Consider the following 19,124-nt stretch of genomic DNA (forward strand, 5'->3'; position numbering starts at 1 on the left):
TCGTTGAACTCAAAGTTTAAGTCTAATGAAAAACAATTATAGCAATCAACAGAAAAATATTGTTTTAGGATTGGGATACATTTTTCTTAAATCTTCGTATTTCATGTTAAAGAGGAATTGAACGATCCCCTGTAACTATGTTGATTTGTATCCTCCAGCCTTCATGAGCGAAGATGTATGTCCCTCGCGAGTTTCCGTAGCGCGATCGCTCTAAGTTTGGATTTTGAGGAAGTGCTCAGCCAGCGGGCAAATCACAAAGCATCAGCGAAGACCCGACGGTTGTTTTAAACACAACGGCGTACAGCGTTCGCACTGGAACCACACTATGGCATATCAACTCTACAGAAACACGACACTCGGGAACAGTCTACAGGAGAGTCTCGATGAACTTATTCAGGTAAGAGTGTTGAATCACAGTGAAGTTAACTAGCTCGATTGCTAGCCAGCGTAGAATGATGTGATGGATAAATAACGTTACAGATAACGGAATAAAAACGATTACAGGCGTCTACCTTCAGTGGTTTATTAAATCACAGGGTTAACGTTACATTCTATGAACTGCTCTGATCTTGATTAGTGATGTGTCGGATTATTAAAGTTAGATGAGTGTTAGCTAACGCCAGCTGTGTTTGTGATTCAGCTGCTCTTTATCAGAACACGTTATGAATGATCTGTTACAGCGATGGATAAACGAACTGTTTTAGGGTTTCTAAGATGTTTCCGTGAAATAGTTTTCACGTTAGCGCAGACTGACATAACACTCAGTTATCCCTGTCTGTGATAAATAATAACAATCATACATGCAGACTTAGTATGTACTTGATTATGTCTAATAATATTAACCCTAATTTAAGATGGGATTCTTGGATCAGTCCACTCAAGAAACCAGAGAACATACTCAAAATAAAATAAAATAAACTGTGAAGCTTAATAGGGTTAAATATGTATGAATTATTTCATTAACAGAACGCATTAAACTGTATTTTCCCTCCTTCCACAGACTCAACAGATCACACCACAGTTAGCCCTCCAAGTCCTTTTACAGTTTGACAAAGCGATCAACACAGCACTGGCCAACCGGGTCCGCAACAGGGTCAATTTTAGGGTAAGCCAACATGCTCTACAATAACATTAAGAAAAAAGTTTGAGTTTTGTCTGCTTGTATAAATTACTTGGCTAACTATCTAGCTCTGTCTTGAACTGGACATAGTTGTGATGCCCTAAGAATCACTGCTCTTTGTTTTATCCACAGGGATCTCTAAACACGTACAGATTCTGCGATAACGTTTGGACATTTGTTTTAAATGACGTTGAGTTCCGAGAGGTGACCGATTTGGTCAAGGTGGACAAAGTAAAAATCGTAGCATGTGATGGCAAAAGTAAGTCATCTGATTCACTATTTTCATGGTTTTGGTGTTTGCGATGCAGTTCTCCTAATTGAACCGTTTCTCTTATAGACACTGGGTCTAATGCAGCTGAGTGAAATCAAGGTGGAGAGAGACCGAGAAGTGAACTTAATTTGCTGGCTGATGGGAAGGATGAGAAGAATTTAAGACGAGGCACACAGCGGTGGGGACTGTGTATATATAATTTATTACAGGAAACCGTTCTCCATCCTTCAAACATCAACCTGCTCAGTGGAAGACTGACAAACATATGGAGCACATAAGGCCTTGGGCGTCACATTACATTTTTCTTGTTATAAATAAATCTATATAATTTTCATAGAAATGGCAATGTTTTTCAGTTTGTTACTATTTAGCTTATTCTCTAATAAACTTGTTTTAAATGTTTTTTGTAGTGAATTTTTTTTTGTTTTTTTTTGTTTTTTTTTGTTTTTTTGTGGGCTTTTTCCTTCAAATGAACAGGATGAATAACTTAATCTGGAAATGAACCAAATAGTTTTCAGTCTCTTGCTGCACACACACACACAAACACCACTGAATGTACACTAGGTGCCTGGCCACCTCTTCAAATATTTTTGAACAGTTTAACTCACTAAATCTGACCCTATAAACCTTAAATGTATAAAAACCATAAAATTAAGATGGAGTGTGTAAGGTTTGCTCACAATTCGGTGATTCTGAACATTAAATCAGGCGTAAGTGCTATCAGGAATGTAATATGAAGAATTACGTCTTTTTATTTTTTATTACGTTGTCTATCAGCTGCAGAAGCAGAACAAACCGGTATTGGCTGCATTTTCATTTTGAGCCACATGTAAACTATTTTATTATTTGATAATCTTGTGTTTTTAACTGATAATGATGAGGAACAGTTGTATTAATAATAGATTGTTTTGTCAGCTGATTCCATCACCTGAACAATGGCACATGAGTGATTATGATGCACTGTCATAGCTAAGCCCTGCATTTCGGTTTAATACTTCCCAAGTCATGACCTAACTATGTGTGTGGTTTTTTTTTAGCATTAGAGCCATTTTTGTTTGACTTTTACCCAGATTTACCTCCAATCACCATTTATTAAATCTCCTGCATTAAAGCGCGTCACTCATAGGGCAACTCCATTAAGCCTGATTACATACACACATACAGTTGGGGAAGGGGGTCTTTGTGTCAGCGTCATACTATTTCTGTCTCGCTGTGGAATGCTGGAGCTGGACATCACCCTTTTCAGTTGTTGGTCATTTTGTCTGCTGGTCACAGAGTCTTGAAGGCTGGGCGGTGATGGCTGGACTTTAGGAGCTCATAAAAATGGATAACAGGGGCTTTGGAGGGAAAAAGGGCAAAGAGGGGTCTTTTAAGCGTGCATCTATTAAACGCACATCATCTGGCTCTCAGAAGGTAAGAGACATCAACCAGCATTGAATCCCCTCAAATCTCCACCTGCTGCATTGAGTTGATGAAGACAAATGCATGTACTGAATTATATTTGGGAGCAGAGCCAGCAAGGAATTCTGGTAGCTTTAACAAAAAAACAATTGTATGTGGTTGTGAGCCCATAGAAACATTCCCACCTTTTACTGGACCGACTATGTCTTCACTTGGTGATAGCTAATTAACTGAAGGGACATTATTGTATCTAGTTCACTTTGAATTTGTTTAGGATTGGACATGTTTGAAGATTCAACTAATTTCTGCACTGCAAAAAAAGCATTATAACATTATAAAGTTGCAGGTTTGTTTAATGTTAACAAAAACTGGGGTCTCTCTTGGTTAACTGTTTTACACTGGCATTGTGTAAACTTATTTGGGGAATGCATTGATTCCAGTGCCAGTCTTGATCTGTGAGTGTTCACTCATGCACATGCACACATACAAAATCTGTTCTCAGCATTGTCCTCTAATCTTTGATAATGGCCCAGTAAAGAGCACCGGCCAGGGTAGCTTAAACCCCTGTTCTCTCTAAGTCTCAATCTTATGTGATTAATGCAGAGTTCTGTGGAACGAGTCCAAACGCAAGTGGACAAAAACACACATAGTGGGCTTACAATGGACTTGAAATAGTTTCAAATCAGCTTGTGTTTTCAAGGGAATGGAATATGGTGTTCTAGAGTTCATGAAAAATCCAGCAATGTCATAATTCACTGGACCTTCCAACTCCGTAAACTTTCTAAACTAAAATGTTCCATCCTTGTCTTGGTACAAACTGCATTTTCCTTTATCAAATTCAAACATGCTCATAATCAGAATTTGCAGCTCAACATGTTCTGTGACAATGTTTGTTAATTCTGTGTTCGTTAAAAAGCACCTTTAATCGTCTGTAATAATGTTAGAATATAATAACACCCAAAAGCATGTGTTATGAAGAAAATCATAAGGAGCCCTTCTGAAATGGAATGGTTTATCGATTCTCTAAAGATCCCAGATCCCTTTTACAAAATCCATTGGAAATGAATCCCGTTGCAATGTAGAATATGTGAAATTATTTATTTATTATTTATTAGTCTTCGTTTCCTATTTGCCTACAGAGCCGATTTGCTTAGATGAGGATTAAAGTTGAGCTTCTCACAGAGCTCCTTTATGTAGCTGCTCACGGGGTAGACATGTGTTAATTTGAGAGCTTTGAGAGACTAAATTGTAATTATGGATCAGTGGAAGCAGATTTTTCTGGTTTTCTCTTTCTGTTTAATTTTCACGCAAATCTTTGGGCACAATGTCGGCTATGAGGTTATGCGTATATGTAGATTAAACGCACACAAAAAAGGATCATGTATAGATATAATCACTATTTAGATAATGTATAAGGCAATTTCTCCACCAAAATAATGTCATTTATTTGTTTGTTTTTTACTATCATCTGAAGTATATCATGTTTTTGTCTAATATCATATAAATATACATAAAAAAAAAATTTTTGCCAAAAAAACAAATTCCAAAATTATTGTTTTTTGCAATTTCAGAGAATGGTTTGTGTGATTGTGTTGCTTCACCTTCCACATGGCAAATTCCACATGGAGTGTTTCTATGACTAAACCCTTTAGGATTTGGGAGACATTAAGCTCTAAAATCCAAAGTTGTCAAAAGCTTTCGACAGATGTCTGATCACAAATTTCATATGTACTTTGGACAGAGCCGGATCATGTTTAAGCCATACTGCTTTTTGTGAATGAAAGCGTTTGTGTTTAATTGCTGTATACCTGTGCGATGCTTCTTTATACGGTGCAGCTACAGCAACAGACCGTTTTCTAGAACACCTTTCTGAAACAGGTTAAATCTTGATTACTCTCTCCAATATAAATCCTAAATTACCGACAGCAACCTAGTAAGCACTTGAGCCACTTTTATCTTTCAAATGATAACTATCTTTCCCAGTTTACCTCAACACACGGTATTAAGAAGAAGTGTGGAGGGGCTAATGGGAGAGATTAGCATGTTGAGCCCCTCGTCTCAGAGCAGGCTTTAGTTTGTGATGTTCCAGTGGATTGGTCATGAGGTTCCAGCAGGATTATCTTCAGCAGTGGTCATGGGACTCTGAGACTGAGGTCCAGCACACGTGATCCATAACTCTGCTCTATAAAAGAAGGCCACAGTCAGTTGAAGGGAGGCTGGAGGAAGACTTCGTAAAAAGCCTGCCATTATGGAAGCCTTTTGTCTTTCTCTTCAAGAGTAAGTGCTATTCTAGCAAGTCAGTTTGAGCTCAAGAGATAATGTCAGTGGTGGTTTATACCTCAAATATTTGTTGGTGGAATATTGTCAGGTATTTTAAAGCAAAAGGTGCAGCGTGCTTTTGGGTATTAAACATTTGGCTGTTACATATTCCTCCAGCCAGGCTTGGTTTGTTCCATTATAGACAATTTTTGCCTCCAGTGCAGGATTTCTTGCTCTTAAAGGATTTTTCCTTTCTAGTGTTGCGTTTGGCTTGCTATTGGAGCATGCATTGTTGGGGATGTTTTTGCAATTCATATTTTTATGAAATATATGAATAGAAAATAAATAACTGTGAGTGGAAAAGTATTGCTGTATAGGCATGTAACAGTGCATTGACCTAGAAGGGTTCAGTTGACTTCATCATTTTAATATGTCTAAAGTGATTTCATTTACCCTGAGTGTTTAACAGCTGTTGTCAAAACCCTAAACACACACACTCATACTTGTGCACTGTATAGGTATAGGTATGCTATATATAATCACAATAGTTTTACAAATTGTACCTTTTTTCCACAATGTTAGTCAGAAATAAACGGCTAACAAAACAGCTTGTTTATTTTTGGATTGCGAAAGAGATTTAGGAAATGTTTTTTGACATTCTACTTGAAATGACTGAGAATGAGTGAACCATATTCTCCTGTTTTGTGTCTTGCAGGCTCAGAGGACATGGATTGAAAGGACGTTTCTAAAAAGGGAGTGCATTCACATATTCCCCAGCAGAGAGCCCAACAAGTGAGTTACAGTGTTGTTATTGTTAACTAAAACTAAAACCGAAGCTATTACAAATCATTTTTGTTAATTGAAATAAAATACAAATATCGGATGAAAAAAATCTAAATAGAAATATTGTACAAAATTAGAAATGTTGTATAGCAGCTTACAGAAATAAAATAAGTTGAAATTCTAAAATGACTAAAACCTGAAATAAAATTAAAGCCAAATAGAATTATTTAAAAAATATTTAAAAAAGGAATACGAATAAAAATGATAAAAGCACAACAAAATTACTAATATTAAAATGAAAACACTGGTCAGTAATATTTAAATTTGTCTCACTGTAATTTGAGAAAAAAACAAGCTGATTTACTCATTTACTCAAGTACTTTTAGACTAACTAATTACTACAAGAAATCCAATTTAGAGCAACATGATAGTCTTTTGGCACTCAAGACAATTTATTTAAACTTGTAGGAAATAAAGAGGTGTGCTACGGCGGTTAAAGTTGGCTTCTTCCTTTTTGCCAACTGTTGTAGGTGTTGTTGCGGTCAGCTGGTAAACCAACATGTGGCTATTCTTCCTGGTTCCACCAATAAGAGCGCAGAGGAAGGCCAGGGTGTGCAGACCGAGCCTCCACAAGAGAAATGGTCGGTTGCAAAGCACACGCAAGCCACGCCCACTGACGCATACGGCATCATTGAATTCCAAGGAGGAGGTCATGTCAACAAGGCCATGGTATTTTTCAGCTAATCATGTGATTTGTTTGTTTTTCTTTGCACAAAAATGTGCTCATACAGTTTGGGAATCATCCTAAAAATTGTCCTGAACATTTGAACATATAATTTTTTGTCTGTTATCAGTATATCCGTGTGTCCTATGACACGAAGCCTGATAATCTTCTCCATCTGATGTTGAAAGACTGGCAACTGGAGCTACCCACCCTACTCATCTCTGTGCACGGAGGCCTACAGAACTTTGACTTGCAACCCAAACTCAAACAAGTGTTTGGAAAGGGTCTGATAAAAGCAGCAGTTACCACTGGGGCCTGGATTTTCACTGGAGGAGTTAGTACAGGTGGGTGTTTGACAAGAGACATCACTTAAATGGAACACCTGTTCCTGCTTCAGATACTGAATCATCTGCTTTCCTGTTGAGCAAGAAACTGCAAATGACTCCACCACATGACACACTAATAATTGACTGTTTGTTCCCTCTTTTCACATTACACAGGAGTGATTCGGCATGTAGGAGATGCGCTGAAAGACCACTCCTCCAAGTCTCGTGGGAAGGTGTGCGCCATCGGAATTGCACCATGGGGTATTGTGGAAAATAAAGAGGATCTGATCGGACGTGATGTAAGCCGTTCGGGTCATTGCACAGGAACGCATGTACTCGTTTTTAATCAACATAAGTGACTGTTTGAGGTTTGCCTTCTGTAAGGTTTTTGAGTAATGTATCACAACTCAGTCTGAGTGTTTTTTTGCTTTGTCCAGGTGACGCGACCCTACCAAACCATGTCTAACCCTCTCAGCAAACTTTCTGTGCTTAACAACAGCCATTCCCACTTCATTCTGGCTGACAACGGCACTCACGGAAAGTATGGTGCGGAGGTCCGCCTCCGCAGGCAGCTGGAGAAACACATCTCTCTGCAGAAGATCAACACACGTAAGTCAACTTTTAGAGAGCTTTTAGCAGTCAAGACAGCTTTTTGAAGTAAGTTCAACTATTTTAATGAATCCATCAAGACAAAAGGAGACGAAACATGAATGTTGGACTAGTGATGAAAAACTAGTCTGTGACCTCCTGGGTTTCCCTTTGTCATCCTATGCCTGGAGTCCTGATGAGGCTGGGACAGCAAAGGGAGGTCCAGATGTCATCCCATACTGCAGTCAGAACCACGACCACCTTAATCAAGCTCAAAAGAATCTCTTCATGCCTAATTGCTGCTTATTTTGTGCATATTTGTACATGAGTGTGTTTTATGTGTGTGTTTGTACAGGTCTGGGTCAGGGAGTCCCTTTGGTGTGTCTGATTCTTGAAGGAGGGCCGAATGTAATCTCCATTGTGTTGGAGAGTCTGCGTGAGGACCCTCCTGTACCCGTGGTAGTGTGCGACGGCAGCGGACGAGCATCAGATATCATTTCATTCGCTCACAAGTACTCTGAGGAGGATGGGTGAGGAAAACATTGATCATTCAGTGATTATTAATGAATTTTAAAGGTGCAGTTCTGCAAATGCTTTTTTATGAGACATATTCACTACTTGACAGGAGTTTTTTTGATTTACTGATATGTTATTGTGCTGTTGATAAAAATCATCAGTCTCACTGTTTCTGAAAACTCCTTCTTTTGGTCTCCATTACATTGTTTTGGTCCAGGTTGGTTAATGACAGCATTAGAGACCAACTTCTAGTAACCATACAGAAGACATTCAACTACAACCGGAATCAGGCACAGCAGATTTATCTCATGGTGATGGAGTGCATGAAGAAAAGAGAGCTGGTGAGTTAAACATTGGTTGTGGTGGCAAGAAAACAGAGTGAAGACAACTTCTCACTCTTTTTTTTTCTTTCAATATTTTTTGACATAATATAACATATACTGTATATTTAAGATAAACATTGTGTTTTATATTGTGTTATATATTTCCCAGATATGATAATAAACATGACTGTTATTAATTTGGCCTCATTTGCCTTCTTCACATTATATGTTGCTCTTATTATTTGCCATTGCATTTCCATGTCATCCCACGGAGTGTTTTGTCCTTCATGAAAATATAGACATGAGGTTAAATGATTTCCAAAGCATAGGGATGCTGAGGTATGTTCCTCAAAACCATGTGCAGAACAAATGCTTTAGTAATGGGAAACTTAGAAAACACGTCAGTAAACATGTTTGTGCATCTTGGCTGTTTTCGGTAGCAAGTTGTAGATAGATTTTACTTTTGAAGTTTCTGAAGTTCATAAAAAAATAAAAAATAAAATAAAACATCACTGTTGCTGTGAATATGTTACCAAACTTTAGGAGCCTTGTAAAAAAAAAAAAGAAAATTTGCACAATGTAATATATAAATGCATGTTTTAAACACAATGCATGATTACTCACTTCCCCCTCTGGTGATCATCAAATCATTATGATCTCTCTATGCTCACATTTGATCTGTCTAATCATTTCTTTTCTGTCAACATACACATAAACACTAAATACATAATACATTTCTGACCAACCATGAAAATAAAAAACAGTTTGGAAAAATAAATAAACAAATACTATAATTGTTTATTTCATATTTTTATTTATCATTAAGGATTGTGCCCATGTAGGTTGATTTCTGCTTGTCCTTCATAGAGTTAAACTACTGCTCAGTGGTTTGGGGTCAGTAAAATTATTTTAAATGCAAAAATGCATTTATAGATGATCAAAAGTGCAGTAAGGACTTTCAGATTTTCAAATGCTGTTCTTTTAAACTTTCTATTTATCAAAAATTCTGAAAAAATGTGTCAGTTTCCACAAAAAAAATTATAAAAATAAAAGAAGCAGCAGACCTGTTTTCAGTACTGATAATAATAAGAAATTCGAATATGATTTCTGAGGGATGATGTGACTGAAGCAGTGGACTGCTGGAAAGGCAGCTTTGCCTTCACAGAAATAAATGACCTTTTAAAATATGTATTTTTGATCAAATAAATGCAGCCTTGGTCAACATGAGACGTCTTTCAAAAGAAAGAATGAACTGTCCCCAAACTTTTGAACATTAGTGTATGTATATAATTCATAATTTGTATACTACATATTGTGTACTGTGTTATTACAGGCATTCCTCAGTTTTTCCTCTTTGTGCCGTCACAGATCACAGTTTTCCGCACAGCCTCAGAGGGTCAGCAGGATATTGAGATGGCCATCTTAACCGCTCTGCTGAAAGGTGACCTCTCGTTCAGACCATGGTCACACGGTTTAGGATAAATTCTCATATTAAAATGTTACTTCCCTGAAAAGTACTTTGTTCGTATCAGACTAGTAATATTATTTATATCAATATTTATTACAAGATATATTTTATCTATGATTGCATTAACAATCTTCAACATTTGGTTTTGACATTAATGGCATATTCGGTTTCTTTGGGTTTATCAGGCACAAATGCTTCAGCTCCAGACCAGCTGAGTCTGGCTTTGGCCTGGAACCGTGTGGATATTGCTCACAATCAGATCTTCGTCCATGGACAACACTGGCCTGTATGCGATAACACGCACAGCTGGGTTAATGGGAACGTAGTAAAGAGATTGCCTATATAAACTCAGTAATCACAGATAGAACGTTGAATGATAAGAAAGTAAAAAAGTATGTTATTAAATACATATTTACATTTCTATATCATCAGTCTGCTAGGTCCCTGCCCAGCTCATCCACAGCCCAGCAGGATAAACCAAAGAGCCCCATCAGCACCCGTGCCAGCAAGCGTAAACCTGCTAGGGCCAAGAGGGGCAAAGGTGCCAAAACTAAGCCTGATCCTCCAGAGGAGACAGACCCAAGGAAACTAGAACTGCTTAACTGGGTGAGAGTTATTCTTTAGTAATGCTGTGTTAGTAAGCATTTGCTTTACTCACTGCTGAACACACTGCTGGAGGTGTATATATTTTCAAGTAATTCTGTTTATATGTGTGTGTGTGTGTGTGTGTGTGTGTGTGTGTGTGTGTGTGTGTGTGTGTGTGTATGTTCTTGCTGGTCAATTCAATCTCATGTGTGTCTGTGTGTGTTGATGTGCAAAATAGGTTAATTCTCTGGAGCAGGCCATGATGGACGCACTCGTGCTTGACAGAGTGGATTTTGTGAAGCTCCTTATCGAAAATGGCGTCAACATCCACCATTTCCTGACAATCCCGCGACTAGAAGAGCTCTATAACACAGTTGGCACACATTCACATAGTAGTTTTACAGTGTTTTAGCATTTTATGTCTTAATGATAAAACCAATGATGAATCTGACCCACATGTCCAGTTATTAGAGCTTTCACTGCTGTCCTCTCCTCTCTTTCCATGCAATATGGTTTGAAAATGTTGTTTGTGTTCAGTATAAGCTGTTGTTGGAAAGAAAGCACTTAGTCCACAAACATCTGTGTGTTTTATTGGAGAAGAAGCTTAACGGGTGTACATGGGTTTTATAATGTTTTTTTTTTGGTTTTTTTCAGAAATTAGGGCCGACCAACACACTGCACTTTGTGGTCAGAGATGTAAAAAAGGTAAAGTTCATTATTAAGAATGTATGCTATGATCTTTCTTATCTTTGAGATTATCATGAGTTAAACATACACTGTATTTTTCTGTAATTGTATGGCCCTTTGTTCTAAAGAATAAGACTTTAATCTTCTTAACAGTGTGTGAATGCATGTGTGTTTGGATTTATGTGTTTGATTGCAAGAGCATTGCATAAATAGGTTTATTTCACTTTAGTTTCAGTAGTTTCATGACATTATTGTTTCCAGGGAAACCTACCGCCAGATTACCAGATCACGCTGATTGACATTGGGCTGGTGTTGGAGTACCTCATGGGAGGAGCGTATCGGTGTCACTATACTAGGAAAAGTTTCCGCACACTTTATAATAACCTCTTTGGACTGAAAAGAGTGAGTTGCCACCAACCCCTTATACCCTTATATATTCATGCATAAATGAAAATACAAAGTCGTTTTTTCCTCATGCAAACACATTATACCAAGCATAACAGCTTATCTTAAAAATAATATCATAGTGGCCAACCAAGATTTTTCCAGTGGCCATAAAACTCCAATATTTAGTGCAGAATTATGAAATATTTAACAAAAATTACTGACTTGTCAATTAATCGGCCGATTATTTGTCCTTGCTTGGTCTATGGTCTAGCAAAAATACTGATAATTATTAATAGTGATGTGTTTCTCAGCTTCCACACTTTTGGGAAATTAAGAAAAAAAAATGCAATCAATTAACCAATTATATACCAATGTGTCTTAATAATCAAATATGCTCAAACACATCTGATTCTTTATGTTCTTTCTGTTCTCTTTTAGCCCAAAGCGTTGAAACTTCTGGGTATGGAGGTAATCCAAACAAACCAGACAACAGAAATTTGACTGGTAACTAAATCCTGAAAGTATTTACAGAGACCCAATCACTCCATTCTGTATTTGACAGGACGATGACCCAAGACCTAAAGGCAAAAAGAAGATGAAGAAGAAGAAAGAGGAAGAAATCGATATCGACGTTGATGACCCAGAGGTCAGTCGATTCCAGTACCCCTTCCACGAGCTGATGGTGTGGGCTGTTCTCTTGAAGCGCCAGAAGATGGCGCTGTTTCTCTGGCAGAGAGGAGAAGAGGCCATGGCCAAAGCTCTGGTGGCGTGTAAACTCTATAAAGCGATGGCGCACGAATCCTCACGGAGTGAACTAGTGGACGACATCTCGCAGGATCTGGACAATAATTCAAAGTGCGCAATTATAATACATTACAGTATTGTATAGTTAGACTAAGATTGTTTGAAACGTTCTTGTGCACACCAGTGCTGCATTTATTTGATCAAAATATGGTAAAACAGCAGTATCGTCGAATATTACTTAACTTTTATTTTTTTCTTTGATTATTTTAATTGTAATTTATTCCCTTCATAGCAAAGCAGTATCTTCAGCAGTCTTCATTGTCACATGATCCTTCTGAAATCATGCTGATGTAAACCTTTGTGCTGTTTAAAATCTTTGTGGAAACCATGATTATTATTATTTTATTTTTTCCCAAGAATTTTTGATGAATGGAAAGTCTTTTATAGCATCTTTACTGTCACCCTTGGTCAATTAATGCATCCTTGCTGTATAAAAGTATTGATTTCTCTCTTTTTTTGAAAATCTTACTGACTACACAGTATACAATATGTAGTATACAAATTCTGAATTATATACATACACTACTGCACAAAAATTTTAACAGTAGTGTAATAATTTATGTATAATTATTTTTAGAAAGGTCGAAACAGTATTAGGTTACATGTGACTGAATAGACTGGACTAGAAAAGAATAGTTTTTCGTTTTGTTTTGTTTCCAAATCAAGTTGTCACAGTGTCACCTCTCATAAAGCCTCTCTCTCCTCCCACTCACAATCAGGGAATTTGGTCAGTTAGCATATGAGCTGCTAGATCAGTCCTACAAGCATGATGAACAGGTGGCCATGAAGCTGTTGACGTACGAGTTGAAGAACTGGAGTAACTCCACCTGTCTGAAACTGGCTGTAGCTGCCAAACACAGAGACTTTATAGCCCACACCTGCAGCCAGATGCTGCTCACCGACATGTGGATGGGCTGCCTGCGGGTGGGCAAGAGCAATGGACTCAAGGTCTGCCATACTACATAAACACTACATTAATAAGTCTCTGACTCTAAATATTACATATTTACATTTTCATCATTTAATTTATATTCCCAGGTAATCCTTGGAATCATCTTTCCTCCAGCCATTCTTCTCCTAGACTTCCGAACTGGAGATGATCTGTCTTACCAAAACTCCAAAGACAAAGAAGAGCTCAAAGACAAAGAGGATGAAAACAAATCTGGCAAGGTAAAAATATGTGCACTACTGTTTAAAGGTCTGAAGTCACTGCGATTTTTTTTTCAAAGAAATGAATACTTGTATTTTGCAAGGATAAATTAAATTGATCTAAATACATCTAATTCAAATTAATGCTATTCTTACTTTAACTTTATATTCATCAAAGCATTATCACAGATTACATGAAAATACTAAGCAGCAAGATGTTTTTCAACACAGAAATGTTTCTTAAGCACAATATTAAGTCACATATTAGAATAATTTCTGAAGGATCATGTGACATGTTGAAAACTCAGCTTTGCTATGACTGGAATAAATTACATTTTTAAATATTTTACAATGGATTTTTTTATTTTAATAATTTTCCACAATATTACAGTTTTTCTGTATTTTTGATTAAATAAATGCACCATTGTTGACTAAAACCCCCCAAAAGTTCTTAACTTTTCCATAGTTCTTTATGAGGTGAAAGTGAGTAAAACTCTCAGGGTGGGTAATTATTTTCAGGATGGCACCATGAGCATGGATGGAGCATCTAAGAAAGGTGATGAGGAAGATGAAAAGAGACAGAAACGAGTGCCTATTGGGAAGAAGATTTACTATTTCTATAATGCTCCATTTACTAAGTTCTGGTTCAATACGGTATGTGTAATACTTAAAAAAAAACACACATCAAAGTCAAAACACACTATTAAAAATGTTATGTTATAACACACATTTTTTAAATCATAAACTGCAAAAACATAACGGTTATCTACTCAGACTGCCTACCTGGTGTACCTGCTGTTGTATAATTACATCATCCTGGTGAAAATGGAGAGATGGCCATCATTACAGGAATGGATTGTCATCTCCTACATCATCACTCTTGGACTAGAGAAAGTGCGACAGGTGAATAACACAAACACAAAAATGTGTTGCTATATGTGTATATTTATGTGTTTCTTTCCCCTCATTGGACACATGTGCTTGTGTGTAGATCCTGATGTCAGAACCAGGAAAGCTGAAACAGAAGATAAACGTATGGCTTGAGGAGTACTGGAACATCACTGACCTGGCTGCCATCACCATGTTCCTCATGGGACTGTTACTGAGATTGCAGAATGAGCCTTACATGGGCTACGGACGCGTCATCTACTGCGTAGACATCATCTTCTGGTACATTCGTGTCCTCGACATCTTTGGAGTTAACAAGTATTTGGGACCGTATGTCATGATGATTGGTAAAATGGTGAGAACTAACAGGATAAATAATTATATATTAATAGCTCAAAAGCTTTTGTATTCTCTTTTCCTAACAATAATGATATTTTTATGTGTGTGTGTGTGTGTGCAGATGATTGACATGCTGTACTTTGTGGTGATCATGCTGGTGGTTCTCATGAGTTTCGGCGTGTCACGTCAGGCCATCCTGCACCCAGACGAGGAGCCGACGTGGCGCCTGGCGAGGAATATCTTCTACATGCCCTACTGGATGATCTATGGAGAAGTGTTTGCTGACTCGATAGACCGTAAGACTAGAATTCATAGTAAGATTCGGTTTCCTGATTCATGTGTGAATGGTACATCTCATCTTCATTCCACCCTCTCTGTATCTGTGAACTATACAGAAAGATTTGTGTAGAATCTCCTGACCATGTGACCATTCACACTGCCATGGCATTCGCCCCCTACTGAATCATCTGTGATGGACTGAGTGTGTGACAGTGCTGGTCTTTTCCTGCCCTGCTTGTGAGTTTTGTGAGGCATTTATGTCTTGTAGCGGTTGATTTTTTCCCAAAAAAAAAATTATTTCACTTTTACACTTTGCTGTAGCTTTGTACTGTTCTGGTGTTTTGGGTGTCATAGCACTACTGTTGTCTCGCTTGGTTAAGTTGCTGCCTGTATTATACTAATTTGCAAGCTGCTAAATTAATAAATGGTAATGAATATATATATATATATATATATATATATATATATATATATTAAAAATGTTTGGTAAAACGCTTGTAGGTGTACAGAAATATGTAAAAAGTGGTGTAATGAAAGAATACATAATTTATTGTGCAAATGTCATCCTTTTCAAAAGTCTAGGGTCATATTTTTGGAAAAACAAAGACTCTTATTCTCACCAAGGCTGCTTTTGTTTGATTAATATTAATACAGTTTAAAATATTTTAATAGAAACATATTGTAAAATATTTTAAAATATTTATTGTAAAATATCTTTATTGTCTTTATTGTGTTATCTTTTGATCAAATGAATGCATCCTTACTTAATAGAATAATTTCTTAAAAAAAAAAAAAAGAATTTTGGATGGTATTGTATCTTTCCATTCTTCACTTAAAATGTAAAGTGGACAAAAATCTTTAACAAAATATTTAACTTCCTTTAATAATATACTGTTTAGATGGCTGGCTGATTGTGAAGTTACAGATATTTGTTTAGCTCACCATAATCTTTATCTGTGCCTTTCTCTTTCTTTTTACATACTCTCAGTCTATGCAATGGAGATTAATCGTGAGTGTAACATTTTTCTGCTATACCCACAATTAATTAGAATTATCAAAGACTGTAGAGTCATCATGGTTGCATCATAACTTCTGTTATATATGGCAGCACCCTGTGGTGAAAACATGTATGATGAAGATGGCAGGAAGCTCCCACCATGCATACCAGGGGCCTGGCTCACACCTGCCATCATGGCCTGTTACTTACTGGTAGCCAACATTTTACTGGTCAACCTGCTCATTGCTGTATTCAAGTGAGTCAAAGAGTAAACACATAGTACTGTAGCACACTTTATATGTTCTCATAGATTCATTATCAGCAGTATAACACTGAGAGTACTCCTTGCTTTCACAGTAACACTTTCTTTGAGGTGAAATCTATTTCCAACCAAGTGTGGAAGTTCCAACGCTACCAGCTCATCATGACCTTTCATGACCGACCAGTGCTTCCTCCGCCCCTCATCATCTTCAGCCACATATACATTGTGTTGAAGCGCCTGTGCTGTCGCTGCAGGAAGAAACAGGAAGGGGAGCTGGATGAGCGAGACCGTGGACTGAGTTATTATTCCTGCCTCTCATTTTTAATGCTTCAATACATCAGTGTTTTAGCAACCTATTTTAAAACATTTTTATTTTTTCAGAGTTGACTCTGAGTCCTGAGGAACTGAAGAATCTGTATGAGTTTGAGGAACAGTGTGTGGCAGAGTACTTCAGAGAGAAGGAGGACGAGGCGCAGTCTTCCAACGATGAGCGAATCCGAATTACTTCCCAGAGGTAGTAATGAGTGAAAAACAGCAACTGCACCTGCAAATGTCATTTTGGGGCTCAACAATAAGGATGTTCTCCTGTGGTTCTGAATGATCAATTTTTATAGTTAGCAATGCATTTTTCTCTAAAATGTTTTTTTTTTTTTTTTACTTATTCATTGTATTCTTTGTAGAGAAAAATAACATTTCAGATCGATTCCCATTGAAGTACATATGTGGTAAATATGGATTTCCTCATGATGGTTAATTAACCTTAATTCAACATATAATACATTCAAAATGTAATTCTGCATCTTTGTAGTTAGAATTCTTTAATCTTTAATCCAACTAAAAAAAAACTTCTATCTTCTATTGATCACACGTCTTGACATGATACAAATTCAGATGTTAGAATTAACCAAATTTGAATATTGGAATGAAAAAAAATTCACATGAGCTTGCAGTTCCTATCTTCTGCATTCCCATGCGCTAGAATGGAAGTTAGTGTAATGAAAATTGTAGTGTGACTACCTTTTAAAAATATGTCTTTGGGTTTTTTGTTTTTCAATTAGGGGGTCCAAAAACTTGAGCGGTAGAATGGAAATTTTTTTTTACTTGAACTTCTTTTAAGAATGCCATAATGTGCAAGACACTGCAAAAGAATCCAGTGGAATGCAAAAAAATGTGTTCTCTGTGAACAGGTCCTTACTGATGATTTCAAGACAGATAACATTGTCTAGATGGCAAGTTAGCAGAATTTGCAATCACAATGTAGAATACATCAGAGAAAAAACAAATATTTAATGAATGCATGGGATCAATGAATAAAAAAAGTTTAGAGGCCATGCATCACTGACCTGAAAAAGCATGCAACATTTCTGTCATCTGCTTGGAAACTCTAGCACACTGACTTTGGGTCCATCCTTATTGTTGAGACCTACATTTAGAATAACCTCTGAGGTTAAAACAAAAAACAACCATTTGGAAAAACTGTTGTTGCAGGGTTGAGAACATGTCCATGCGTCTAGAGGAGGTGAATGAACGAGAGCACTCAATGAAAGCCTCTGTGCAGACAATAGACCTGCGCTTGGCTCAGCTAGAGGAGTTCTCCGGCCGCATGATGCATGCACTGGAGCGGCTGACTGGCATCGACCGCTCCGAGCTTGTCCGTGCTCGATCTGGGAGCTCAATGGCCGTGGACCAATCTGGTAGCATTAACAGCGCCGATGGCTTCAGTTTGTACCGCTGCCACCTGGATGCAGAGGACCGCTGTGAGGAGATGTCAGGGGACAGAAAGGGCCATGCAGAGAGACGCAGCAGTATTGGCAGCAGCGACCTCCTCCTAAGCCCGCAAGTTTCTTCCTATGGTCCCACGCTGAATGTGGTGCCCCTCCGTCCGAGGGCATGCTCCAGCTCCAGTGTGGACATCCTCATCTCACCTTGCGAGTCACAAGACAGAGGCCAGGACTCTCAATCCCCAAAACTCACATCCACTCAGCACCCTAAAGACCCACTAGCTCTTCTAGAAGCTGGGATAGACATAGTGGTTTCACATCCTCTGGAAAGGGCGCAATCCCTGAGGCAGTACCCAACTGAAGCTCAAAGTAACTCACTTTCATACGAGAACAGATCCCAAAGCAGTACTTTGTACGTCTCAATGGCACAGTCGAGGTTGGGCAATCCTGGGAATACGTGGGCTTCAGAGCCCCACGGCCTACAGGATCAAGCAAGCAGATCACCAACGTTAAGTCGCTGGCCTCCACGCTATGATGACAAAGTTCATCCCTCCCCATTTGGACTTTCACCCAAGAGATCTTTAGAGAAATCAAGACAGAGAGATGAAGAAGGAGATTCTAAGGAGACCAGGAGGACAAATATGCAACAAGGGGAAAGTGAGGAGAAGAAAGACGAGGATGAGATGGTGGCAAATAGCAAAAGTGCCACAAAAGAGGGAGGAGAAGAGAAGCGAGAGGAGCTGACCGACTCCGATCACTTGTATGTATCAGAGGACAGGATGTACCCCTCACTCAGATCTAAGAGTCTGAACACTAACCCACGAAAGGTGAAGGCCACAGGGAACCTCCTGGAGAAACCTCGAGCAGCCAGTAGCGTGAAAGACCTTGCTGGGGCCTTTGAAGTCAACACCAATGACTACAGACCCTCCGGAGAGAGGACAGGCACACAGACATGAGCGCTCATGCTGCAATGCTGTGGCAAGATAAATCGCAGTAGTGCTAGCTTAAAGAAGTTGATTTTCATTGTTTTCCAATATGGAAAACATCTAACTAACACTAGTTATGCTTGTGCAGTGGCATCTTAGCTGGCAGGCATATTTTCATATGTTTATATTTATGAGGTACATAATTTTAGTGACAAAACCTGGTATGCAAAAAGGGAAATCAGGGTCTACCTCAATGCTGTAGATATTTAGTATGCCTTTTTTTCCAAATAAAGGGAAATTTAACTTCAGTTATGCTGTTTA

The 19,124-nt window shown here is 38.0% G+C and overlaps 2 protein-coding genes across 2 annotated transcripts; both read left to right on the forward strand.

Annotated features, from left to right (window-relative positions):
* The first annotated feature begins 201 nt into the window (after window positions 1–201).
* On the forward strand, window positions 202–1,793 carry LOC113052300 (transcription initiation factor IIA subunit 2). The gene is made up of 4 exons (XM_026216738.1): window positions 202–397; window positions 1,001–1,105; window positions 1,253–1,379; window positions 1,458–1,793. The coding sequence occupies exons 1-4, from the start codon at window positions 326–328 to the stop codon at window positions 1,481–1,483; spliced, it is 330 nt and encodes a 109-aa protein (XP_026072523.1). The 5' UTR covers window positions 202–325; the 3' UTR covers window positions 1,484–1,793.
* Window positions 1,794–2,132: 339 nt separating this feature from the next.
* On the forward strand, window positions 2,133–19,111 carry LOC113052302 (transient receptor potential cation channel subfamily M member 1-like). Its single transcript, XM_026216739.1, has 27 exons — window positions 2,133–2,804; window positions 5,767–5,843; window positions 6,365–6,563; window positions 6,689–6,902; window positions 7,059–7,183; window positions 7,322–7,493; window positions 7,828–8,002; window positions 8,206–8,329; window positions 9,680–9,752; window positions 9,965–10,065; window positions 10,212–10,385; window positions 10,603–10,737; window positions 11,019–11,069; window positions 11,313–11,453; window positions 11,877–11,906; window positions 12,001–12,293; window positions 12,962–13,190; window positions 13,281–13,412; window positions 13,911–14,045; window positions 14,166–14,294; window positions 14,383–14,634; window positions 14,740–14,914; window positions 15,886–15,906; window positions 16,006–16,150; window positions 16,252–16,454; window positions 16,538–16,670; window positions 17,645–19,111. Exons 1-27 carry the CDS (start codon window positions 2,715–2,717, stop codon window positions 18,831–18,833), a joined length of 4,917 nt encoding a protein of 1,638 aa, XP_026072524.1. The 5' UTR covers window positions 2,133–2,714; the 3' UTR covers window positions 18,834–19,111.
* The last annotated feature ends 13 nt before the right edge of the window (window positions 19,112–19,124 follow it).

This window comes from Carassius auratus, chromosome 32, assembly GCF_003368295.1.
Source record: "Carassius auratus strain Wakin chromosome 32, ASM336829v1, whole genome shotgun sequence".
NCBI classification, from domain to species: domain Eukaryota; kingdom Metazoa; phylum Chordata; class Actinopteri; order Cypriniformes; family Cyprinidae; genus Carassius; species Carassius auratus.